Source organism: Microtus ochrogaster, chromosome 6 (genome assembly GCF_000317375.1).
Source record: "Microtus ochrogaster isolate Prairie Vole_2 chromosome 6, MicOch1.0, whole genome shotgun sequence".
NCBI classification, from domain to species: Eukaryota; Metazoa; Chordata; class Mammalia; order Rodentia; family Cricetidae; genus Microtus; species Microtus ochrogaster.
Window position 1 is genome coordinate 68,493,068 of NC_022013.1, and position 27,036 is coordinate 68,520,103.

At 44.6% G+C, this 27,036-nt stretch overlaps 1 protein-coding gene across 4 annotated transcripts in view; it reads right to left on the reverse strand.

The window, feature by feature from the left end:
* The window catches only part of Nos1ap (nitric oxide synthase 1 adaptor protein), a 276,554-nt gene that overhangs the window by 42,011 nt on the left and 207,507 nt on the right, over window positions 1–27,036 (reverse strand). For all 4 annotated transcript variants that reach the window (XM_005348779.3, XM_026779963.1, XM_026779964.1 and 1 more), the window contains exon 5: window positions 4,191–4,299. In XM_005348779.3, the coding sequence (XP_005348836.2) occupies window positions 4,191–4,299 (109 nt within the window). The remainder of the gene's footprint in view (window positions 1–4,190; window positions 4,300–27,036) is intronic.

Consider the following 27,036-nt stretch of genomic DNA (forward strand, 5'->3'; position numbering starts at 1 on the left):
AACATGCCTCTCGCCTTCTTGGGTGACTGGAAGACTGAAGCCCTGAGAGGTTCCTGGGTTTCTCTCCATGCCACAGGGTTAGTGGTAACAGCTCTGGACTGTCAAGGAGGAAGCCTACCTAGTTCTAATTTCAGTGACTTTATCCATTCACTGTGTGACCAGGGGTAGTTAACTATCCTGGGCCATTTCTTTTGCTAATTATAAAGTGGGGGCCAAGCACTGTTAACCATATAAGGACACTATGGGACGAATAACTACGTCACAGTGTTGGGGCACTCAGAGTTAAGGAGTTCTCTATAAGCAAGTAGCGATTACAGCAAAAGCCACTACAAATTGGCCTTGGGGACCAAGGCTACACCTTAGGTATATGATTTTCTTTTTCCTTATTTTCTTTTTCTTTCTTTTCTTTTTCTTTCTTCTTCCTTCCTTCCTTCCTTCCTTCCTCTTTCTTTCTTCTTTCTTTCTTTCTTTCTTTCTTTCTTTCTTTCTTTCTTTCTTTCTCCTTTCTTTCCTTTCTTTCTCCTTTCTTTCCTTTCTTTCTTTCCTTTCTTTCTTTCTTTCTTTCTTTCTTTCTTTCTTTCTTTCTTTCTTTCTTTCTTTCTTTCTTTCTTTCTTTTGACAGGGTTTGCCCTGTCTGTCCCGGAACTAGACCAGACTGGCCTCAAACTCAGAGATCTAGCTGCTTCTGCCTCTGCCTCCTGAGTGCTGGGATTAAAGGCATGTGCAGCAATCTGCTGTCTAGCTTCCGGTGAGAACCCAACAGCTGCAAACAAACAGCTCCAAGTTAAACCTCAAGATGAGAAGCACACGGGTCATTCATGTGAATTACTAGAGAAAGATCCAGAGGTACAGAATAATCGTGTTGGAAGCTAGGGCTAGGATTCCTTAAAGAGGAAGACCGAGATGTCTGGCCAGTATTCTCCATCAGCAGCAGAGACAACCCATTTTCTATAGCAAGGATGACACCGCATTAGAGGCCCATTATGAGAATTTGTCACCGGCACACAGAGAGACACGGTGTGGAACAGTGGTAACTAAATCTTAGGCACAGCAAGCAAGACACTCAAGACTTTTCTATGCTGTGATCAATCTGAGAACTCGGGAGAGTATTGGGTCTCCTGACTTCCCACCAATGTGACTCTTAATGGTCCACAACCATCCTTGCAAGATACATTTCCTTAGAGTCTACAGTTCTTTCTTCCTGTCTCTTAAATATTCCTATGATTTGCCCATTAAAACTCCTTCCCAAGCTATTATCTCCAGAAACCAGAAGGGCTTTGTAAGAAAGTTAAACACTTATTTGGAGGCCAACCAGGATGGCGTGCAAAACCTCCCAGACACATTCTCCACCCCTCCCAAACTGGGTTTCCTTTGCTGAACAACTCCTTGCTCTTTCCTGGCTTGGAAACGGGTCCTCCTGTCTAGAGTTTAACAGCAACAGCGCTCATAGTCCAGGCAGTCTGGAAATAATTCTCCTAGTTGCATGGCTGCAGGCCAGCACAGGGCCTGAGAACCAACCCCACGAAGAGCTACAGACTCAGTAGATAAGGGCAAAAGGGACACAGAAAGCAGGAGAATGAGAAGTAGCTCTGAGAGCTAGGAGGTGTGAAAGAAACCGGGGTGACCTGAAGCAGAGATTGTGTCCTTGGTCAATAGGAACTCGATTCGGTACCTAACTCTAAGACCCAGGTTCTAGGTGGAGGCCATTCTCACACACTGGTTTGTCAGCAGGACACTCCAGCCTGCTGTGCCACCAGACTAGAGCCCCAGAAAGGATCCAGGATCTCCTTCACCTATGCTTTTTTGCTCAAAATCCTTTTGTTCTGTGTGTCTTCTTGGCTCTAGCCACTGTCCTTCTAGGAGAACCTGGCAAATCACTCAGACTGAGTTTCCACTTACTAATCTAAGAAAATGAGAATAAAAAGCATTTATTTTACCTTCCTCAATACACATTATAAAGATAAAATGAGATAAACAATGTAAGCAGTCGGTAAATGACTACGTTATCTATAACTCAAATCTCTAAGTTGTACACAGTCTATGTACAAGATTGCAATCACTGCATAGGTAAGAACTCAGCGGAAGGAAGGGTGGTTCACTCTTGGGTGGCACACGAGAGAACACTGCAGACAGTCCAGTAGCTATCCATCACTGAGCCTCTCACTCTCCTAGTCCCTAAACCCGTCCATCCCCCGTGACTAGGGCTTATTCTCTCTCCTTCTTCCTACTCAAGTTCCCTTAAGTTCTAACACACAGCCTGATATGGCCTTACTCACCTCTCCTGCCCTTTCAACTGTCATGAATGGATGGTAAGCCTGGCCATTCATCCACCTTCTCATCTCAGTGAGAAGTTACTGCTCCTTCCCTACCGCTACACGCCTTTCCGGTTCTAGAACTTTCTGGTCCATTCTATGACATATTTCAAAAGGGTCTGAGAGCTGAAGGTGGAGCTCAATGAAAGAACAGTTGGAAAAGATCCTAAACTTCATCCGCAGTATAGCCGATCAATCAACCAATCAAACAAACAAACAATACACAAAAGGCCTAAAAATAGTGTGTCTAAGGGCACAGATCTTAGAGGGCATGGTAAGTTAGCAGTGCGTTCCTCCTTCATAGGAAACAAGACATCTATCTGATATGAGTTATGATGATTTGATTTGGCAACTTTTTGACTATTTGATGGCATAAAAGCTACATATACATATGGATGGATGGATGGATGTATAGTAGAAATTATACTTCAAAATTTGAGTTTTTCCCCCTAGACTAACGGTGTTCAGTAGGAAATTCTTGCGGCACTGGACAGTGGCAGCCAGCCACAGCTTCCAGAAATGGCCAATCTACAGGTACTGCGCTGTTGAGCAATAATGGATGCTATATTGGATATATTAAATACATTTTCAGTTTATAATATTTTCAACTTAAGATGGGCTAATCATGACATAATCTTGACCCTCACGTCAAGAAACACATGTATTAGTGAATTTTGACCTTGTCAGGTTTTACTTGTAGTGTCCATTTGATCATGATAAAGTATCCACGAGTCTATGAGTGACACCTTAAGGCACAGGAGGGGATGTGCAGGCAGCGAACTGGAGTCTTATGAGAAGCCAGACTTGATGTTTTCTCTCTGAGAATAGAACTGTAAGGCCTTAGAAACTGCTGGGGTGCTTTCTAAAAACACACACTGCATGGAAAAATCATGGCTATGTAGCCAAATCAGTTTTTGAAATGCTAAACTAAATAAGTTAAGGGACTTCCTTAACATCAGGGTCTCTCAGAAAATTAAATACAGTAGTTATAACATAGAACACTTTGGGTGATAAATGTTAAAAAATACATTTATTTTTGGAAAATGCTGGTTTTAAGGCATCAGAGAAAGTGGGAAGGGAACAAGGTGGGGTAACTGGAATGAATGTAATTGAAACACATCATGTACATGTATGAAAATGTCATAAATCTCATTATTATGTATAATTGTATAATTACGATGTGCTAATAAAACTTTTTTTTAGAAGAAAATGCTAATTTTGTCTATCCTCAATGTATCTTTAAAGAAGCTGAGACTCAGTGGTGTGGCAATCGACTTTAATCAGTATGGACTACGGTGAAGTTAATTCTAGGTTTTCTACTCCCCAGGCAGGCATTCCAAATCCTAGTTTTGTATGTCAGACCCTAGAGGAATGACAGAGAGAAAGGGCACCTCTATGGAGGTGTAAAATTTACATTTACGCAGTGTCAAGGTTGTCATATTAAAATAATTTCCCATGACAACCGATATCATAACCTAAGCTAAATTAGATTCCCCATGTCATGCTTTACTAATACAGCTGGACTACTGAGTTACACGCAAGACTGGGGTTTAGGGTCACCTTAGTTAATGCTTCTTTCCTGCAAGCTAAGGTCAGTATCTCTGCTGGTTCTGCCTATCTGGTCCTCTCTCAAAAAATGTATCAAACAGTGGACCCCTCTCTATTGCTAATGTAACTAAGTACAAAGTTCAGATGATGCTACCTACAATCAAAGAGGGTTTCATCGTATTGGAGCAATGACAGGTGACTAACGTGGTGTTACCAGTTCTGATATTAAAACATCCACCTCCAAATCTCAATCAGGGAGACAAATTGATGACAGAGACAAGCTGGGCCCATCAGACAAAACTAGCAGACCACCCATGACAGCCCCCTTACCTTCTTTTTGGACTTAAAGACATTACACCTGAAGATATTGCTGGCCCCATCCCGTGCGATATAGCTGAAGATTTTCAAGTCTTGGGAATCATGGGAGACATAGAAGATCCTATGGAAAGAACAACAGAAAAACACACTGAATGGCATTCAGTCCAGGGTGTCCACAGGAAGCCTCTGATCACGAAGAGGCGGAAGGCGGAACTCACTGATGCCAAGTCATCAAAGAAAACCCTTTTCCTGTGGGATCCAAAAGCTGCTACGCAGGAGGCTCTACAAACATGGTTGCTCCTGTGAGGGACTTCCAGATTTGGAAGAGCAGGCATGGTAGGGTGTGGAAACCACATTAATATTGATTACATCCGGAGATGGCCAACCTCTGTTGGAAGGGGGAAAAATAGTTCCCATCTTTGCCTGAGCAATAAATCTATATCAAACCCAGGGAAATGTACACAGGTTTTCTGAGACCTGCTCACCTTTATCCCCCAAAAAAGAAGCTTGGGAAATTAACAACCGCGGCATGTTGAAAAATCTAAGACATTTGCATTATTACAGGTCTCCTGGTGACAGTGACTTCATTTCCCACCCCACTCTACATGGGCCGGGTTTCTAACTATTCCTCACGGGTCTTGGAAAGCATGGGCAGCCAGGTGCCATGGCAGCAGCAGGGCGCTGAGTGCTCCTGAGCTCACAGGACTTCTGTGCAGATATCAATACACAAGTAAGATGTGCTACGGTGAAAAATCCGGCAGTGGAAACGGCAGAGTACAACGGAGGCCGCTGTTGTAGAAAAGATGGCCAAACAACGCACAGCAATTCAGAGACCTAGACGACACGTGCAAGGCAATCGCGGAGACTGCCAGGAAAAGGCACTTTAGGAAGAGGGAACAGAGGTTACAAGCCGGCCCTACACAGCACAGAAGGTGCTAGAGGGATATGAAAAATGACCAGTGTGATTCAAGCAAGATCACAGAACCCAAGGTCAGAACACAGAGGAAGTTCAGAGCGTGTATTCTAAGTTGAAGATGAGACCACTGGGGGCTCTTGAGCTGACGACTAACTTTTTCATGCTTAGACCCAAAAGTTCCCTCTGGCTGCTGGCTTGGGGCTTTAGGAAGGTAGGGACAAAAGTGGAGGCAGAAGTAAAAGGAGGGAAGATTATAAACGACGTCCTGGAGGATGCTTAACACGGGCTGGTCCAGGGTTCTATCAGAGCATAAGGTGGAACAGTGGAGGCCAGTGGGTCAGCTCTGGGTGGCTGGGGTACAGCTCTTAATGAAGTCTACTGGGGCCACAAGTTCTTCACAAATCTTTTTTTCCTCTCTCAATAATAACATTGACAACATTGGTAACATTGATAGATAAGTTTCTTCCTTTCTATGTATGTATGTATGTATGTATGTATGTATGTATGTATGTATGTATCTATCTATCTATCTATCTATCATGTATGTATGTATCTATCTATCATGTATGTATGTATGTATGTATCTATCTATCTATCTATCTATCTATCTATCTATCTATCTATCTATCATCTATCTACTATCTATCTCTATTTATATCTATCTTTTCCCCCCTTTTTTTGAGACAGGGTTTCTCTGTAGCTTTGGAGCCTGTTCTGGAACTAGCTCTTGTAGACCAGGCTGGCCTTGAACTCACAGAGATCCAACTGCTTCTGCCTCCCAAGTGCTGGAATTAAAGGTGTGTGCTACCACCGCTGGGCTATCTCTATCTATCTTGAGTCAGGGTCTTGTTATGTAGCCCTAAAACTCCTATATAGCCTAGGCTGGTCTCAACCCAAGGCTATCTTACTGCCTTCGCCTCCTGGGTGCTAGAATTAAAGGTCTATATAGATGGATGCTGCCGCTCCTGACAACAGGCCCATTGATAAAAAATAATGTTAAGGATATGGGCGAAAGGATGGAACTTAGTGTCTGTAGCTTTATAAGTTTGTTATTTACCGTGCTAGAAGTAATGGAACCATTTAGAAGCTGAAATGTGTTGTCTACAAAGTAGGGCTGATCATAGAAATACCTTGTGTGGTTATCAAGAAGATGGATGTTTAGTAACATACCATCTCACTTCTCTTTACCAATTTTGCTGCTAAGTAGTTTAGAAACTGGGACTACTCTTACAAACTGGTAAACACTAAAAAGAAAAGTGGGCTGAGACTAAGAACACTGCAAAGGACCCTGGGAAGGGAACCACATCTCCTCTGCTAAATTCTTTTTGAGGTATTTTGGTGTGTCTCATCTTCAAATAGACACCATGGCTTCCTAGAGAACTAATCTGAGGTTGCAGGGTGCACAGGATCCCCCTCAGCCTTCTAAATATGTCAAATTATTAATTTATTAATAGATATTAATAGCAAAGAAGCAATCAAGCCAACAGCTGGCCACCGTTTCTCCTAACTGAGCTCTAGGCTCATGAAGCCATCCCCTGGACATCCTCCCTCCTGGAGACTCAAGTTCCTCAGCCTTACCTGTCTTCTACCTACAGTCACCATTAGCCCCTCCCTGCCCTTCTCTTCTGCATGGCCTCAATGAGCACAATATCCACTCAAGACCGAAATCTAGGCACCGGCCTTGAGTCCTTCCCTCTTCTGGTGCCAGTACCCGTTCCCCATGATCAGGTTCTCAGCACTTCTTCCCAGAGTGTCCCTCATTTGGTTTTCTCATCTCCACAGTCTGCTTTTGTTCGTTTGCAATGCATTCCCCAGGATGCGTCTTTCTGTTTCCTACCTCACTGCCAACCCATTCTTTACAGCGCCAGCACTGATCTTTTTAAAAACAGGCTACACTCCACTATTTTTATCCTAAAACCATCTAAAGGCTTCCTACTGTCGGCAGGATAAAGCCCAGCTCCTCTACCTTAGAGTACCTGCCCTGTTTCCATCTCATTCCAGAGCCCTGACCTACCCACGTCTGCAGAGCCAGCTACACACATCCTCTTGAGTTTGCAATCCCTGGGGACACCCTGCAGATCCTTTAAGACTTGGATCAGAGAAACCTTCTTTCTCCTTCAGCAGTCTGAGCTGCTCAACCCCCTGGGGCTCACTTGTGTCACAGCGTGCATCACACTACGACATTTGCACGGGAGCTCTTTGAAGAAGCGAGGACTCCTCTTGGCATACTCAGGGCCAGTACAGTGACTGGCATGTGGGAGACAGGCATTCCCACCGTCGTTAAAGGAGAATCTTTAATATAATCCGCCCAGCTACTCATTTTCCCCACAGGAAGTCAGGACCAGTTAGTTCAGACGCATCACACATAAAATTCCTTTGATCAAGTTTTTAATTTATTATGTAATGCCCTGAAGGACTGAGAGCTGGATTTAAAACTGACAGAGCAGAGATGAATGCAAACTATCAAGCCAACAAGACACTGAGATACGGAAAGTATGCAGGGGCAGCGGCGGGCTAAGGTTGATGTAACCTTAGTAGACAAAAGCTCCTTTTCAGACTATCTGGTGACAACCTCTGCATGGAAGCTGTCACTCTTTCTGGACTGTAGCTCTCTGGAGACCACTCTGCTTGCTGCATCCAAGTTCAGAAGTGCCAGGTGTTGTTATAAAAAGTAAGCAATCTCTATGCAGCCAAAAATAATTACTTGGTGAATAGAGACAACATTCTACCAGCAGGACCAAGAAGTAGGACTCTTTTCCATGGGGCCTCATTCCTTAGCAAATGACTAAATCTAAAAATTAAAGGCTCAGCTCTAGACTTCTAGATACAGAAATACATACTGAGAACCTTCATTACTTGGTTTGCTGAAAAACTGTGGATGGGGGTGGGGTGGGTAGTCAAAACTGGGAGGGAGGAGGACCATATTTCAGGGATTTCCCTCCTCCCTCCTTCTCCCTCTTTCTTCGTCTTTATTCTTAAGATGAGGGTGGTTCTGAACCTGCTTCCGGAAGTGTCCTGGTCAGTCCTCTCACCCATAACCATAATCATCAAGGGTATAGGGCACTAACGCAGATCATTAAAGTAGTGATGGTCCTAAGGGTTTGAAAGGCTTTGCTTCCTCTTCAAGTTCAAAGATCTCTTGCTTTCATTTCATAATATGCACAGAATATAATTTCCCCTTATTTGATAAAACATAACAATGAACCTGTACAGATTCTTACGGCCATATACTTTCCACAAAGAGTGAGAACTTCACAATCTCTTACATAAACTATTCTTGGCACTTATCATTATGTTGGAGTTCAGGTGGATAAAGCCATAAAGATCCATAAGACTGTCCAGTAATACCTCTCCCCTGCTTCCTGGACTAGTAATTTACAGGTAAAATTGTGTTTCTGTTGAGGATGGTGGTCAAAGAATAAAAATAGAATTTCAGATTAAAACACACACACACACACACACACACACACACACACACACAAATCCTCAACAACCATGAAGACCTCAGGCTTGGAACCCAACATCTCAGTCAGTCAGGGTTTGTCAGTGATAGGCAATTTGTTTCCCGAGAGAGCATCCATTCCCTTTTGGGAAGGTTCTAATTACTTGGAAGCATTCCCTTATGTTGATTGGAAATCCACCCACAGGAATTCAGTGAAGGAAAATGGGTAGGAAGACTGGCCTGAGGGTAGGACAGACCTAGATTTCAACAGAGGCTCTGCAGGGATGCTGGACATAGCCACACCTCCTCCCTGCTCTGCTCCTTGTTCTCTAGTTGTACAAGGGGCGTGGTCATACTGCTGACCCTCATTTACAGGGCTGAAAGAAAAGGTGCAGGGGGTTGACTTAGAGCGAGTGGTTGACAAATGGCAACTTTCCAGACTAGGTCCACCTTCTGTCTCCACTCTGACCCCTTAAATAAACCTATGGACAATGATTCAATATTTGTATCCAACTACAACGTTTGCATTTATTTTGCTAGTTCCCTCTTAGAGACAAATATTTTCTCTTCCTTCAGGAGTTCAATTAACTCATCTCCAGATCTCTTTTTGTTCCAGCAGATTGGCACAGTGGAAAGAATATGAGCTTTGGGATAAGAAAGAACCAGTTCAAGTCATAGGTTTGCTACTTCTTAGCTGTTCGGCTTAAGCAAGGCAGTTAAATGATGTGACCTTTTGTTCCCGCATCTAAAACAGTGCAGAAATGAGTTCTATCTGATACTATCTTACACGTTAACATATGTACACAGCATTCAATCTGATGCCTAACACACAATGAGCTGCTTGCTCAGTAAACAGGAGCATCACTTCCCTTTTTAACCTTTTATAACCATGTAAAAACTTGCCATTGACTCCTTTGAAACAAGTGCACTTCCACAAAGCGATCTGGAAACACAGACAATACCTTTTGATGAATATTTTCTATGCCTGAGAGGTGAATTTTCATCAGAGATCTGTTTTCTTCTTTAGTTACAGTGTCTCACTGCTGGCTCGCATTGTGGTCAACTCACAGCTTCAAAGGCTATTTGCACATTGGCTCTGAGGCAGATTTCCTGCACACACCTGGGTACCCAGCTTCTGGGACTGGCTTCTAATGGTCACTCTGTCCTTTTCCAAGCATTCACCGACCATCTGCTCAACTGTCCTCTAGATTCTGTCTATGGGTAATGATGAATCCGCTCTTCTCCAGTTCCTGGACCTAGATGTCCCTTCTTTAAAAGGCTGGATGTCTCCTTATGATCTAATATATACACTTTACAATGTTACAAAGACAACCAAATGGTATTTTGGAATCACACGTTTGAGGATCCAAGGGACTGAGGAGGTCTGGACACACTGAGAAGAGAAGCATTACTTCCTTGCTTTTATATTTTACATCTTCGGTTGTTCTACATCACATATGTTCTAGTATTTCTAACTTGAAGATCAGTTCCTTATGTGACAGTGGGGCGGGGACAGAAAAGAGATGATTGGGAGGTGGGGAGACTTTCTGGTGTCTGGGCTTGGACTGAAACATCAGCTTTTGGGGCTGCAAACTCACCGGCTTTTGGAGTGAAAGTTATACTAGCGATTTTCCTGGTTCTCAGGCCTTCAGACTTGGTCTGGAACCAGACATCACCTTTCCTAGGTCTCCAGTTTCCCAAGTACAAATCTTGGAAATTCTCAAGTCTCCAGAATCACGGGTCAGTTCCTTATAATAAATCCATGTGTGTCTCTGTGTGTGTGTGTGTGTGCGTGTGCATGCGTGCACATGTGTGAACATATACATCTGTATACATACGTACTCATTCTTTTGGCTCTGTTTCCTATAGAACCTTGATTAATACAGCCATTGTCTTTGTTAGGGGTTCTATTGCTGTGAAGAGACATCATGACCATGGCAACTCTTATAAAGGAAAACATTTAATTGTAGTGGCTTGTTTAGATTTCAGAGGTTCAGTTCATTATCATCATGACAGGAAGCATGGCAGCATGCAGGCAGACATGGTGTTGGAGCTGAGAGCCCTGCATCTTGCAAAAGCAAAAGGAAGTGATCTAAGATACTGGGTGATATCTTGAGCATATATGAGACCCAAAGCCCACCTTCACAGTGACATACTTCCTCCAATGATACCACACCTACTCCAACAAGGCCACACCTAATAGCGCTACTCCATTTGGGGGTCATTTTCTTCAAACTACCACAGCCATAATTTTCTGTGTGTTCACATCCTCCCTCTGATGCCTCTCATCTCCACTAAAACTGTCTGCTGATTTTTGAACTCCATAGCTGCTGCAAAGAATGTGGAAAATCTTAAGCTCCCTGGAAGGTTTCCTACCAGGTCTGTATTTAAGCTCCTCCCCATTCCAGACTCACAGAGAAGTCTCCATCCTCTTCCTCGTCAACCCCTGCCAGGTCTCACCCAGCCATCCCAACCATGACATAAGTACAGAACCTGAGGTCAGAGGTCTGGACCTGCCAAGGGCCTTTGAGTCAACTCTGTTCCTTGTCTCAGACCTCATTCTTAATCTTAATTCTTAATCTTTGAAGTGATAATAGTAAAAACATCGTTTACGATTACAGAGGAGGCCATAATGTCCATGTTAGCCAATGATGAGGCCACATTGTACAAATATTTTAAAACTATGGAAATGAGCCCAGAAATATCAAATGAAATACCAAGAAACATACTCACTGCTCGCCCAATATTACTGTCTTTAGAGATAGGATAAGGTAGTCCTGTGGCTTGAACGTGGAGCTACCTTAGTCTGTTTTTCATTAATACAATGAAATACCCATGGCAATATATTCTAAAACAAAAACGAGTTTGTTTATACAACTCACAGCCTAGAGGCTGTAAGTCTAAACCACATAGCATATGATCTGGTGAGGGTCCCCTCTGGCTATGTGACGATAGCGGAAAGCATATGGACTTCTACATGTCTTCTGGTCTCTTTCCCGCCCCTTATGAAGCATCATCATGGGCTTAGGGGAGTTCTACTCCAATGGTCTAATCGAATCACTTTCTAAGTCACACTTCTAAACATCATTGTCAGTTAAGTTTTCACTCGATACTGTTTTAATACAGTGTTTTAGGGATCAAACCTGGGCATGCGTTTGGGCTAGGGTGGGTCAACAGCAAACCACATTCAGAGCACAGTAGGCCGGAGACCTCTTTCCTTGAAGTTCTGTAAGACATGGGCATTCCTAACTCAGAAAGGCACCCATAGGATGGAGGAGAATGAAAGCCAAGGGAAAAAGACAAGAGATGAAGTAACTACAGTTGGTAGGGACAGAATCAAGTCATCTTCTTAAGGGAAATCCCCAGGATATGTGAAGTATTGTAAAAGACTGCAAACCAGAAAACAGCCCCACCCCAGTTGGGTGACACTTGACTACAGAGAGCATGATCCTTCCAGCTTGACCCTGCACCCAGAAACAATGATTCCCCAGATAGTTCAAACAAGTTTCGAGACCGACTCCCCAAATGAGCATGCTATCCCCAGAGGACCCTGGGAAGAGTTTGGAACAGATGCCAGGTCAGAGGGAGGCCAGCGTCCTCTCTGCTTTGCAGAAAGAATACACAGAAAATCTGCATAGGAAGGAACGCAGCGACCCTCACGCCCACCCTCCGACACTGCCTGAATACTCGCGTGTCCTTTCCCGCTCCCACACCGTGTCATGGCATCAGGACTGTTTCACAGCCTATCCCGGGTTGTCTCTCACTCTCTTTCCTGCACCACATTTATTTTTAGTCCAATCTTTAGAAAACATTGACCCACCTTGTGTTGATTGTTTTTTTTCTCTTACTGCTGGCTCGATCTGCTTCTCCTTTTCCTTCTCCAGGACTTACAGAGCTCATTATCATTTTGGCTGCTTCTCTTCTATTAGCAGTTACTTTGATTTTCATCTTTCACATCCCTCATGCTCAAAACAGAAGTCTGCTTTCCTCAGATTTCATTTTCTCAAGGCTTTTTGGCACAGAGCGTGTGTGCGTGTGTGTGTGTGTGTGTGTGTGTGTGTGTGTGTGTGTTAGAATAACCCCCAGCAATGGTGCCCTTTAAGTACCTTGTGGAACTTTCACATGACATGTAGGTATTGTGACACACTGTCCAGTATCTGTTTGTCACAATGAGTGGGATGTATGTCATCTGCCACAGTATGCTGTAAAAGGAAGTCTGGGATCTCAGGGCTGGGAGACACTTTGACAGCCAGGCTCATTTCCCAAACTGCAGGCAAAGGAAAGCAAATACAGGAGCTGGTTTATAAGGTCCTCTGCAGGAACAAATGCATAAATGTATCCATTACTGCTGCAAAACATCTCCTGTGCACCCACAGAAAGGAATAAACACAACTGAGTTTTAAAATCTGCCGAGAGCTAGACAAACGTATGCTTATCTTTTGAGAGTCTAGTTAGGGGACCCTTGTGGTCTATCTCAGCTGTTAATTTATGTTTTAATTTCACAGCTGTTACCAAGTTCTTTCTTATGTCCCACTAACATCTCCCCTGCTTTGCTTGAATCAACCACAAAGCATCACACAGCCCTTCCTAAATGCCAAGTGCGTGATAAGTTAATTTCTTCTTGTTCTGTACTTGACAGGCAGGAAAGAAAAGTCAGCATCCCTTAAAAACATAGAAAAATCCTTTTCATATACTTCAAGGCTTTCTTTCACTTCTTTCCAACACTCAGAATGTCTTTAAAATAACTTCACCTGCTGTTGGCTGTCAAGATCCAAATCCATTTATAAAACCTGCTAATTCTCTTTCCTCTAAGACAGAGTTAGAGTTTGGATACGAAGCTTCTTCCAACCATTGCTCAGGTGTTGGGGGCCTGGCCCCAAAGCAGGATTCAGAGGGAACTTAATCACAAGAGTTTGAACCTTATTAAGGATTAGCCCGCTCACGAACTCATACTTAGATGACATTGTGGGGAGAGGACAGAAACGAAGAGGTTGAACCTCGCTGAAAGAAGCAGATTCCTGGGAGCATGCCCTGGAAGGGTATCCTGTCCACAGCCCCTTCCTTGGTTTTCTCCCTCTCTCTCTCTGTTGCCCCTTTCTTTGCTTCCTGATTGCCACAGAGTGAGAAGCCTTTCACCATGCCCTTCTGCCGTGATCTTTCTGCTATGCCACAGTCCTAAGAGCAATGGAGCCCCTGATCTGGAACTGAAAGCTCGGCCATAGATGTTTGCCCCAAGTATTTCATCATAGAGATATAAATAAATAAATAAATAAATAAATAAATAAATAAATAAATAAATAAATAAATAAATAACAAATAATGCGGTCTATCTACTGAGTTTGCTCACATTTGCCTAGGGCAATCCCTGCTTTTTCTGTACTTCTTAGGGTCCTCTCACTTCCTGAAGACCCTTGTTCAAAGACAGAATTTCCAGCCACAACCAGAAAGCAGAGGGAAAGCCAGTAGTGTTACTCTGTTTGGTATATGTTGGGGCCCTTGCATACAAAACTGCGCCCTCCTCTCCTTTCTTCATGGGCAGTGACGGTGGTCATCAAGCATCCCGTGGAGAAAGGCATTAGCGACGGATGTTCCTGGTAAAACCATGCACAGAGATGTATACCTTCCATCCTTGGCTCCCCACAGGCACACTGAGATCTCCCTGTTGTAGAGAAGTAGAAGAACAGACAGAAGAGTCACACCGCAGGCCACAGAGTGGCTCTACCACGTAAAGCTACTGAACATTCTGAGACTTGGTCTTTTTAACTGCAAAATGGGAGAAGAGGCTCATGGGATTATTCGAAGAGTAAGACTGTGTGGTGGAGACTGGGGGTGTTAGCAACCCAGTCCAGGTCATGAAAGCAACTGCATCCCTTGAGAATTCTGAGGAGAATTAACTGGAACTGTGCGGGGAGGACAGGGCAGAGGATAGGGGCATTGCTGAGGACAGGGCAGGTCCCTGGGCACCCTCAGCACCCTAAGGCGATGAGAACTTTCAGAATCTAAAGAGAGAACTCCATAACAAATCCACAAAGGTAGTCTGTAGGTGGGGACCACAGTAGGAAGAGCTGGGGAGAACGTCTGAGGGGGACAATGGAAAGCTGTCAATCACAGGAGCAGAAGGGAGCAGTCGTCATAGTAGACACTGAATGGGAAAGGCAGAGTCATGAGATGCAGTCCATTCATGGGCAGGGAGCAGAGGGTATTTCAAGGGCCCACAGGAGCTGGGACCAGACGGTTGTCAGGACCAATAGCGGTGAGGCCAACTGCATGCCTCAGACCTCACCTCACAAGCTAAGGGCACTGGTGGGGTTCTGAGCAGGGCAAGTAGTAGCTGAGGTCAGCAGGATAAATGGACTGGAGGAGGGTGGCAATGAAAGGCACGCTACAAGAGGGTGTTGTAACACAGTGTGTGGACACACAGGAGAGCCTGGACCTGGGGCTTGCCAGGTGGAAGGCTACACGGATCCTCTATGCCCAGCTGTGAGACACAGTGCGTATTTTAACTCTCAGGTTTTGCTTTGTTTTGATTTTTCAATCTATAAGCTCTGGGAATGTCATGATAATTTGAGTTTGTCATGTCAGGTGCCAACCACAGGCTAGGGAGAATGGCGTGCCCTGGTAATGTGCAGAATGCAGTCAGCATAGCTAGACTGAGCAGCTTGAGACAAAGCAAGAGATGCCCAAGTCCCAAGGCAAAGGCTGCAGTTGCAAGTCTGAGGAGACAGACTTGGGGCATCCCTGACAGGAAGAGGAAAGAATAGCTGACTGGGTGAATGACGAGGAGATGGGCTTGGAGCATTCCTCAGTTAGGAAGAAGATAACTCTGACATGGGACACTTGGTAGAAAGGGACGAAGTGGGAAAAGGAGGCTGGGAAGGCAGGGAAGGAAGGGACAGGGTGGTTGGTGATGGACATGTCAAATTTGAGAGGTGGCAGTGACTTATAGCTGGGATTTCTCACATCTTGGGAAGCAGAGGGAGCTAGACCTGAACTAGGGTTGAGCTATACCTTCAAAAGCCTGCTCTTAGCAACACGCCTTCTCTAGCTAGGCCCCACCTCCTAAGAGCTCTATAACCTTGCAACACAGAACCAGTAGCCGGGATCAAGCGAAGGACCCAGAGAAGGATCATCACAGCAATGACAGATTCAGGAAGGGTTGAGAAGGACCGAATGGCCACATTAGAGCTCCCACTGGGTATCAATGGAAAGAGACCTAGTGAGACATCACTGGTGGGTGACCTTGGTAAGGTCCATCTTGGTTGAGTAACTTGGAAGGCCCAGTTAGAAGGAGCTGAAAAGCTCAAGGGAGTTTTGGAAAGACAGACAGCAAATGCAATTAGTTAAAGAGCTTAGCAGCAACAGGGCAAGACCGAGGGGCTGAGAGTTATCTTTCTTTTATAAGAGTGTGTTAACAGAAAGAAAGGAGGGAGGGAAGGAAAGCAGGAAGGAAGGAAGGAAGGAAGGAAGGAAGGAAGGAAGGAGTGAATGAGTTTAGACATTAGCTCAGCCAGTAAAGTGATTGAACCTGAGTTAAATGCCAAAAACTCACATGAAAGATACTGGATGCACACAGAGACAGGCATAGAGACAGACAGACAGACAGACAGACAGACAGACAGACACACAGAAAGGGAGACAGAGGGAGAGAGGGAAACACACACACACACACACACACACACACACACACACACACACACACAGAGCCAGCCAGCCAGCCAGCCAGGGGACATGGACAGGGAGACAGAGAAACACACACACACACAGACAGAGACAGACAGAGACAGACACACACAGAGGAAGACACAGAGAGAAAGAGGGAGAGGGAGACACATAAATACACACAGAGAGACAGACGATGTGGATAGAGACAGAAACACACACATAGAGAGACAGACAAACAAACAGAGAAAGGAGAGATACAGAGACACAGAGACAGAGACACAATTGAAAATAAGTATCAAGACCCAGGGAAATTAGACAGTATATGGTGGCTCAAGATTTAGAGGCAGCAGAAGACAGGGTCTAAGTGGACAAGTCACCTCAAGAGGATGATCTGCCACTATGGTGGGGGCTAGCCTGGACTCCTTCTCACTTCCTTAGACAGCTCTCTGGCGGCCTTTTGAAGCAGTCCAGCTTTTCCCTGACAGGGAGCTGGAGCAGTTTGATGTGGAAATCGGAGTTGGCTGGTGGCAGCGAGGGTCAGCACGGGTTTGAGGACAGTGTCCTGATCAAAGCCATTCACCTGCCCATTACTTAGTTGGCTCTTCTGAGGGTGGGGACAGCTAGCAGAATCGTGTCCTGGGTCTGAAGGAACGCAGGCAGAATCATGAGGAGATGCGTACTGGCTTATCCTGGCACTGAACTCCCGAGGAACCAGGCTTGTGTAAATATGGAGGCTGGATACATACACCAGGAGGCCAGGCGCCAGGCAAGGCTCTCTTGGGACTTGGCTTCTGAACACTTGGAGTTTCTCTTTTAGAGTTAGCTTGTCAAATTCTTCTTCATCAACTGAGGTGTCTGACAGGCTTAATTATTTCCTTAGGGCTTAGTTTTTCCTTCAGTGAACAAAGGCAATTGGGAAGATTAGGCTTAGCTCTTCTCCTAATAAAGGGTTCTTACCCATGCAGATGTTCCCACACTGGCATGCACCGAAGTTTGGGTACGACAGCAGACTGACTGGAGTACTCTCCTATTGTTTGGATATTGCCCCAAATACAGGAGGAAATGTACCCGTAGCTTCTCCCATCTTCAAAGATTAATTATGAGCTAAAAGTTGACAATGATCCCATGTACACATCAGAACTACTGGGAGCTGTCATTCTGGGGCCTTCCTGCTTATCTCCTCCAAAAGAAAATGTTGTATGAGGGCCATTAATAAGAACAAGAAGAGCCCACTTATTGGTTTTTATGATTTCATCCTTTTGCCTACTCTCTGAATGTCAGGAATTATCAGTGAGATTGCAACAAACAGAACAGGAGGCAAAGTCAGAGGCCAAGATAACACACAGTCAGGCAGTGATGAATGCACAGTCGGGGGTCTTAGCCCGGCACCCTCTACCAGCGGCAGGAAGGAGCGTGGGCATTTTCAAAGGCAGCCTGCCCGGCTGTTAATCCCACAGTAGTAAGAGGTGCTGGACTGTCTGAGCAACAGTGAACACAATCGTTTGACCCTTGTTTCTCCCTGTTCCCAACTGCAATGTTCTTTGGAATAGTAATTTACTCATTGGCTTGCTTTCTGTTAGGACACACATTTTCTTGGTCTAACATTAGTGTTGGTTTTATTCTTCAAATACTTGCATACAGGGGAGAAATTCAGGGTTGAGTGAAAGGTATCATAGGTTGATTGGTGAGCTCATCTATTTATCCAATCTTAGACCAAGGTTTGAAGAAGGATCATTTCTACTTTGGGGGAATTTTGTAAAGATTCAAGAAGAAATCAATTGGACAAATATGCACTGAGCATTGTCATGTGTGAGAGCTGGAGGTCAAGCAGCCGGGATGATCATTAATTTGCAGTCCCATTTCCCTACAATTTTATTTTATTCATCATCGGGGCTGTGGGGAGAGCGAAGCTGGAGGGAGGGCAGGAGAGAGGCAGAGGTATGTGTGGTGTGTCGATATATGAAGGTCACAGTACATGTGGGGAGGTCAGATGACAATTTTTGGAGTTAGTTCTCTCTTGCCACTTTGACAGGCATTCTGGGTATCAAACTCATGTCTTTAGGTTTACACAGCAAGTATTCTTACTGAGCCATCTTGTTGACCCTCAAATGTTGTCCCTACTAAAATGTATTGGACAGATAAACAACTATTACCAAAGAGATTATCTTCAGGGCACTTAAGAGGCTGAGGCAGGGGAATTGCTGCTGAGTTTTGAGGCCAACCTGAGCTATAGAGCAAGTACCAGGCCAACCAAGACTATATAGCAAGAACCTGTCCCAGAAAAACCACAAAGCAAGGGAAGAGATCTCCGCTGTGAAGGTAGGATGAAATAAGAAATTCCTGTGGGGTGTGATATTTAAAATAAACCTTTTGAAAGATGGATAAGAATCCGGCAGGCAGAAATGTTAAGCCAAACACAGAGAATACTTAATTAATCACACTTTGATCTTGACTGCTGCCAGCAACTTGGAAAAGCCATGATTCTTTAAGAGTCAGCACCTCAAAATTTCTTGATAGAGGACATAGGCCTCGCAGACAAGCCAACTCCTCTTCTTCCCACCTCATCCTCCATCTCATCCCAACTCCCTGTGCATCCCATCCTTCATCCATGCAATTATTCTATCGCATCTCATCCCATCATTCCCTGTCATGTCCCATCTCATTCCATCATCCCATCCCGTTTAAGGGACTACCAGAAAGAAAACCCAGGGCCACAATCCAGTGATGCTCCCAAAAGTGGTAAGACACAAGAAAGAGCCCACAGAAAGCGTACTAGCCAGGCCAGAAAACGGCACTGCTATAGTGTCAGAATGGTTTTCAATGGAAGGTGTCTTAAGTGGCCAATGTGGGCTAAGCAGTGGCACTACTTACTGTCATCCTAGAAGCTGTCTATTAATATTAAAGGTCTGTCTGCAAGGGACTGTATCACAAGTCAATGGCTCTTCATTTGCCTTTAATGTTGGTTACACAGTAGCCCTCCTCATGAACTATGATTTTTTTTTTTTGTCTCTCAAAGGCAGTAAGCCTTATCACTGTATCACCAAGACATCACCTGCTTTTTAGACCTGTGTGAGACCCAGGCCTTATGCCAACTTCCTCAGAATCCAAAAGATCCCAAGGACCTTGAGGACACCATCAAGGCTACCCCTTATGCAAATCCGAGCCTTTAAAGCTATTTGAAACTCAACAACACAAGATTGGTTTGTTCTGAATAGAGAAACTCCTCTAACAAGCTATAAATGGCTCCTGGACTGGTGAAGGAGGCAGTTATCATTTAAACATTAAATTGTTAAGAAAACTCAATGCTTTGATTTTTGTTTTTGCTTACCAGCTCCTAACCAGTCTGAGAAGTAGGAGAGCTCATGGCAAATCTTCTTGGCTTTAAAAGTAAATTTTTAAAGACGACACTGAACCCTTAGTGTCATGAAAGGCTATTCCTTGGGGCTCATGGGTCTGCAGGACAGTAGGTCCCCAAGTTTCCCTAAAATTGAAAATTCTGATTGGGGCATAGTAGCTCATACCTATAATTCCGGCACTTGGAAGGCTGTGGAGAGAGAATGGCTGGGAATGTACAAGAGCATTCATCCTCAGCTCCAGTCAGATTCTCAAAGATGCTTATATCCTAGGGAGTGTCAAGACTATGCAATGAACACCCAGGACAATGCCTGCCTGGCAGCAGGGAGGGAGGGGTTTCGATTCGCACACACTTTCCCCTCTGAGATTCCTCAGTGCCTCACAAAGCTCTAAATCAATTCTCTTGGCATGTTTAAGGAGAAAATGAAGTGCCGAGTAATAAAAATCATTTCATAGCAGAGCTGGCCCTAACCTGGCTTCCCAGTTCCTTGCCTCTTCCTCCACAGAGTAATCTTCTCCCTGGAAGACAATGTTTAATTATGTGACGTTTGCTACCGTTGGCCTAATTGGATTTTTCTTCATTAGTGTGAAAGATGCCTTGTAAGGTCAGGCCCAGAGAGGCTGCCGAAGTCTGCTTCAGCTGTCCTCCATGCCCGTCTACTTGCTCTTCAGTGGGCTTTGTGCCATTCTTGGCTGCTCTTAGGCCACCATGAAGGACAAGGCCACTGTAGTGGTCTGAATGAGACCAACCCCCATGGGCTCATCTATCTGAATGCTTCGTCCCTAGTGGGCAGAGCTGTTCAGGACGGGGTAGGAGGCATGGTCTTGTTGGAGGTGTGTGTCACTGGGGTTGGGCTTTGAGCTTTCAAAATCCCACACCTGCCCCAGTTTCACATTCTCTCTGCTGCCTACTGATCTGAATACAGGCTCTTGGCTACTGCTCCAACGCCAAGTCTGAGCCAGGCACAGCCATGACGGTCATGGACTAACCCTCTGAAACCATAGGCAAGCCTCCAGTTAAATGCTTCCTTTTATAAGGTGCCTCCCTTGGTCACAGTGTGTCCTCACAACACAGGATACTGACTAAGACAGCCACCAAGAGGGTATGTAAGCTTAATGGCCTTTCTGAAATGAACATTTTAAAGATTATATTTATTAATTCATTTATTTTGATGGTGTTGGGGATCCAACACAGGATCTTTAAAAGAATTTTTTTTTACATTTATTTATTTCATGTGTGCTTTGCCTGCATAACGTTTGGTCTGCATGTCTCTGTATGTATATGAACCACATGTATGCCTGGTGCCTGCAGAGGTCAGAAGAGGGCATTAGATTTCTTGGAACTGGACTTACAGATGGTTGAGCCACCATGTGGGTACTGGGAAATGAACTCATGTCCTCTACAGGAACAGTAAGTGTCCTTGCCCACTGAATAACATAGGATTTTGCATATCCTACCCAAGCACTCTGTTTCTGAGCTAGGACCTCAGCCCTGAAATGAATGTTTTAGCATGGCAAAGGAGCAGATAGCCTATCCCCGCTTTCATCATGTAGTGATCCTGAATCCCTGTTATATACTAAGGATCCTTCCAGGCACTGGAGACACAGCAGTAGACAAAGCAGGGATGGTCTCTGCCTCCACAGTGCTTATGCTAAGGGTTGACACAAAGTTCTATTTGTTGATCAGGACTGAATTTCCAATCAAGTGGGATGCCACAAGTGAAGAAAGGACAGTTAGGTGAGTATTGAAGTTCCAATGGGAGGTGACTGGACCCTCCTGTCCCTCCTTCACTTAATCTCTGTACTCAGACATCACTCATCTGGTCCATGCCTGGAAGAGCTCATGGGTTGGCGCATTTCTGCTGCTCTCACCTGTTTTGGTCCGACACTGATACCTCCCATTATATTCAGACCACAAGGCAACCTTTCTTGTGTTTATCTTGTTGACCCGACTGTCCACCCATTTATCGTACATTGCTCTCCAAGCCAGGCGAGATTCCCTGCAATGCTGCTTTCGCTGTGGCACTTTCAGAGACAAAGACATCATGGGGAAATTGCAATGTAGAATTATACTGAGCTTTGAAAACACCAGAGTAACCATATATTTGCAAATACAGCACCCTAAACAGGGAGGTAAGATGGACACACCATACACATTGATGATGCTGGGGGCACCCATAGCTTCCCCCTTAAGAAACTAGTATTTTACTTTATACAACAAATATACATGATTTGGGCATTTAAAAACTTTTGGTCTGAGGGGTGCCCAGATGGCTCAGCAGGTGTCTTAGTTTGCTTTCTATTGCCGTGAAAAAACATCATGACCAAAAGTAACTTGGGGGAAAAAAGGTTTATTCAGTTCACAGGCTAGGCTAGGGTTCGTCACGTAGGGGAGTCAGGGCAAGAGCTTGAGGAATAAAAGCAGAGGCCATGGAGGAATGCTCTTGACTGGCTTGCCCCAAAGTTTGCTCAGCTTGCTTTTTTATACAGCCCAGAATCACCTGTCTCAGGGTGGTACTGCCCATGAGGAGCCTGACCTTGCCACGTTAACCATAGTCAAGAAAATGCCCCCGCAGGCTTGTCTAGAGGCCAGTCTGATGAGGGCAATTCCTCAGTCGTGATTCCCTCTCCGCAGATATGTCGACGTTTGTGTCAGACTGACAAAAATTGACCAGTGCAGCAGGCAAAGGCACATGAAAGTGGAGAGAACCAGCTCCACTAAGTTGTCTCCTGATTTCCATGTGTGTTCCCCCCACATGTAGACACACCATGTACACATACTCAGTGATAAATGAGTGTAAAAAAAATCCTTCCATTTGCATCCCATTTCACTAAACATCTGTCTGAAGCCTGTCACAGGGAGTCGGGGCCAGAGCGAAAGCCTGGAGGATAAGTGCTAAGTCTTTCAGTATTTCCACCCCCATTGCTTTCTATGGAGCAGCATATCCTGACCGGAAAAGAAATGATGAAAGCAAAGGAAGGAAGACAGAGGAAAAGAAAGGTCAGACACCTGCCCAATAAATAGAGCACGAGGCTGCAGTTAGTGATTTACAAGTCATAGATCCTTGGCGGAAACTCGGTGGCCATTCCAGGTGTTTACTGAGACTCACCAAGCACTACTAGAATATGGGGGACCTTTCCCACCCTATGAAGAGGAATAAAGACAGTGCAGAACTTGGCCATAAAGAAAGGTCAAGACTGCTCACAGCTCTGTGGAAAGAGAACAAAAGAGGGAGAGACAAAATAAGCAGAACTAAGAGATAGGCAAGAGAGGCATGTGTGTTGAGATCACAGCTGGAATGATGAGAAGAACCTAGGAGAAATGTCTGTGTATATTGGGCATATTTCATATTTGGACATATGAAGACCATACAAATGAAGACATATGGAGCTGTTTCTATGAAGGATATCAAAGCCAGACAGTGAGGAACTGCCAGAGACTGGGCTCTGATGAAGACTAAACCATGACGTTGGAAAGGAAGGGGAGTTGACAGAGGACATACTCTTGCATGCTATGTGATAGTTTGATCGCATTCTGAAAATTAAGTTTGTTTTGAATCAGAGGGCAGTGCTAGCCACCAGCTGACCAAAACTAACCACAGAGGTTTTGGAGGACTGAGGACAGATAGAGAGCCAGAAAGTAGTAAGGCGGGGCTTAAAGAGGATCTCTGATCTTTTGGAGAGAGGAAGAGAAGAGACAGGAGGTCACTGGTGGCTTCTCCACAGCTTCTCTGATCATTTAAGGTTTTACCCCACTATCTGACTCCTGATGTTTTAACAATAAAGAAGAACTAGAGGAACGCTTTACTTTCATGAGATTACCAGGACTAAAGGGTGGTTATTTCAGGGCAGGGGACAGCTGAACATGTGTGAAGAGAGGCAGGGAGCCATTGAGATTGAGAAAAGAAAAGACAGGAGCTGAAGCTGACCACGAGTGAGGGTGGGGCCCAGAACAGACACAGCTGGCAGTGGTATGAGGATGCTTTAAGGGACAAGGGAATCTCACGGGGGAGGGGTCTCCCACAGGCAGTAAGGGTGTAGGGTTGACAAGCAATAGAAGATGAAAAGGGCGGGGACATTAATGAGGATTTCTACCAGAGTGAACAAGGGATCACAGGGCAGCTGTGGGAGGTAACCGAAGCCAGACAAAATGAATGCTCTCCCCCCCCACCAACCTCTCGGTTCTTTTCATAATGTTCTCCATGCAGAAAATCGGGTGAGTTATTCTTGCTCATGCATATGTATGAGATACTGTCAAGGAAAGGTCTCAAAGCTGGGAGAAATAAAAACATCAACTCTTCATGAAGCATTACTCATGGTTAGAGTGATAGAACAATTATATCTGTCAAATGAGCTGTCCAGAAATGACACAGGAGAGTTAGGGAGAGATCCCTCGGCCGGGCGGCCTTCACACTCCTGATAGCAGCGTTTCCAGTTTAGCAGAGGCCCCATAAGAACCTAGATAATAGGAGGTAAAAGCAGGAGGAGGGAAAGGCGTTCATCTAGAAACAGTCCAGGACTCTGCAAATAGCAACACTCATTTAGGAGATGTCATAAGCAAGGGCTGGCTCAGGCTCCAGGTCTACACCTCCATCCCTGACCTTTTAGGGCTTTCTGTAGCCTGGGTTCCTTCCAGAGTCCAGTGGAAATGAACTGCATGCCAGGGTTTAGGTTGGCTTGTGGTGGTTTAGAGGAAGGTGCTACGGTTTGGCTGTGCCCTCAACAGTTCATTTGTAAAGCCATGGTCCTTGCTTAGTGTGGTACCTGGCTGGTGACAGTCTTTGGGAATTGGGGTCTTATAGGAGACTCCACAGGTCACTAGAAATGTCCCCCAAAAGGAGACTATGGAATCCATACCCATGTTCTCTCTTCCTTTTCCCTGGCTCAAGATGTGTCCACTGACTCCGGTATGTGCTTCAGTCATAAGCAACCTTCACGAGAGGTTCAAACCAACAGAAACACCTGAACTGCGAGCCACAATAAAACCTCATCTTATTTTATAAATAACCTGGGTTGAGTATTTTTCTGTTGTGGCAAGAAGCTGACTAATAGAGACAGGATTCTCTGGAGCAGAATCCTCCCTGATTCTAGAGAGGCAGTCTGAATTCTGGAGCATTCTAAGGGTTTTCTTTGTCTTCACGAAAACAACAGAGTGGCTGAGGATTAGTCCACCCACCATCTCTCACAACTAGCTATCTGAGGTCTGAGTTGTGTGTCATTACATGCCTAAACATAGGAGCACTCCAAAGTTGTCTGTACTTTACAGACCGCCAATCTTTCTTTGTCCCCTACGAACTGCTCCTCTTCCCTTTGTGACCATATTACTATCTCTTCTTCTTAAAATAGATTTCTGCTCCACCTCATCATCAAGTTACAGTTCATTACATCACGATACCTCCTTCCGCTGCCAAGTAACTGAAAGATTCTACCCACACCCCTTGCTGAAGGAGCTTCTTTGACCATCAGATGCCCTCACATCATCTTTCCTTCTGTCTTAACTCTTCGGCCCAAACTCATCCTTTCAGGATGGATGCTCTCTTATTTCTAAGCCTCTCCACTAAGGTTACCTAGGATTTTTTTTTCCTGCTTGATTTTCACGATTAAAATGTTTTAAGGAGCTCTTTCTAAGCTTCAGCACTTGACAGGTACTTAACTTAGCACATTCTTAACAATAATTCACTGTTTTCTGTCTCTAGTCTCCTAAAAAGTATGTTTCTTTCCAGCTGTTCTAGTTTCTTTTCTGTTCCTGCAATAAAATACCTTGACCAAGAGCAAATGCAGTGAGAACGGGTATATTTGGCTTACCACCTCACGTTATGACCGTGACTTTCGGAAATCACTGTGGCAGGAATTTGGAACAGCTGGTCACATCACAACCACAGGCGAGAGCAGACACAAATACACCCATGCTGCTCATTTGCTATTCATCTCTCTTTTTCTGCTCAGACGAGATCAAAGAAGACCCCATGCCTAGGGAGTGGTGCTGCCCACAGTGGGCTGATACTTCACACATGAATTATCAAGCAAAACCATTCCCCACTGACACACCCACAGGATGTGTTCTAGACACATCCTCAGTTAAGACTTTATTCTTGTGAGTGTAGGCTTCCCAAATTGACATTTAAAACTAAGTGGTATAGCAGGCAATAGATTTTTTTCCAAGGCATGCCTAAAAATCTTTGTCCTGTGAATTCTAGAGGTTTATTACTATAAGCTCACAATTTAAGAATAAACTCTCTTTGCTTGAAATTTGGTGTCTTTCCTGAATGTGAGGAAACATACTATGCTGGCTAACTTTATGTCAACTCAACAAGAGCTATAATTTTGGAAGTGGCAGCTTCACTTGAGAAAATACCCCCACAAAACTGGCCTGCGGACAAACCCGAGGTGCATTTTCTTCATTGATGATTGATGTGGGAAGACCCTGATTACAATGGGCAGTGTCACTCTAGGGCTGCTGGTCCTCAGTACTATAAGACAGGCTGGGCAAGCCACAAGGAACAAGCCAAATGTCTTTGGTAATAGGATCTTATCAACCAGTTCTGATGGGTAACCAAAAACAGTAGAAATTGCCTGTATTGTTTCGGGGGCTTCAGTTTTGTTCCTAGGACCTTGACTAATAAAATTAACACATATTAATTATACATAATAGTGAATTTTATTAATTCTGACATTTACACAGACATGATGTTTTCTGATGATGTTTGCTCACATCCTCACTCTTCTATTGTGTTCTCCTTCTCCCCTGAATCCTCTTTTTCTTAACTAATCCCGTTCTTCTCCTTACATGTCATGATTTATTTGTTTACTTTTGTGAACCAAAGACTTTCTTTAGGATTGTTACAGGTAGAAGAGTGAGTGAGACTTTGTTTACAGGGCCATGCACACCTTACTACTGGCTACAACACACTGAAGAAAACGTCTCTCTTTCCAATCAATCATTATCTATATACAAATCTTGAAGGAGGGTTGGGGCCCTGTGATGGTTAATTTCCATTGTCAGGTTTTTATTCTTTCTTTCTTTCTTTTTTTCTTTTTCTTTTTTTAAAGGTACAGGGTTTCTCTGTATAGTACTAGGTGTCTTGGAACTTGCCCTGTAGGCCAGGCTGGGCTCAAATGCACAGAGATTTGCCTGCCTCTGCCTCCTGAGTGCTGGGATTAAAGGCGTGTGCCATCACAGCCCAGCTTTCAATTGTCAGTTTGATCAGATCTAAAACCATCTGAGAGATGACCCCTAAGCAGGCCGGTGGAGCATTATCTTGATTTGCTTACTTGAGGTGGGCAGACTTGGCCAGTGTGGGTGATCCCTTTCCCTGACTCAGAACCTAGACACTGCATAAAAGGCAACTGAGGTCAGCCAAAGCATTCAACACTCTGGCTTTTGACTGTGCCTGTGATGTGACCAGCTGCCTCAAGATCCTGCTGTTGTCACTGCTCTGCCATGGTGGGCTGTACCCTTAAACTGTGACGCAAAGTAAACCCAT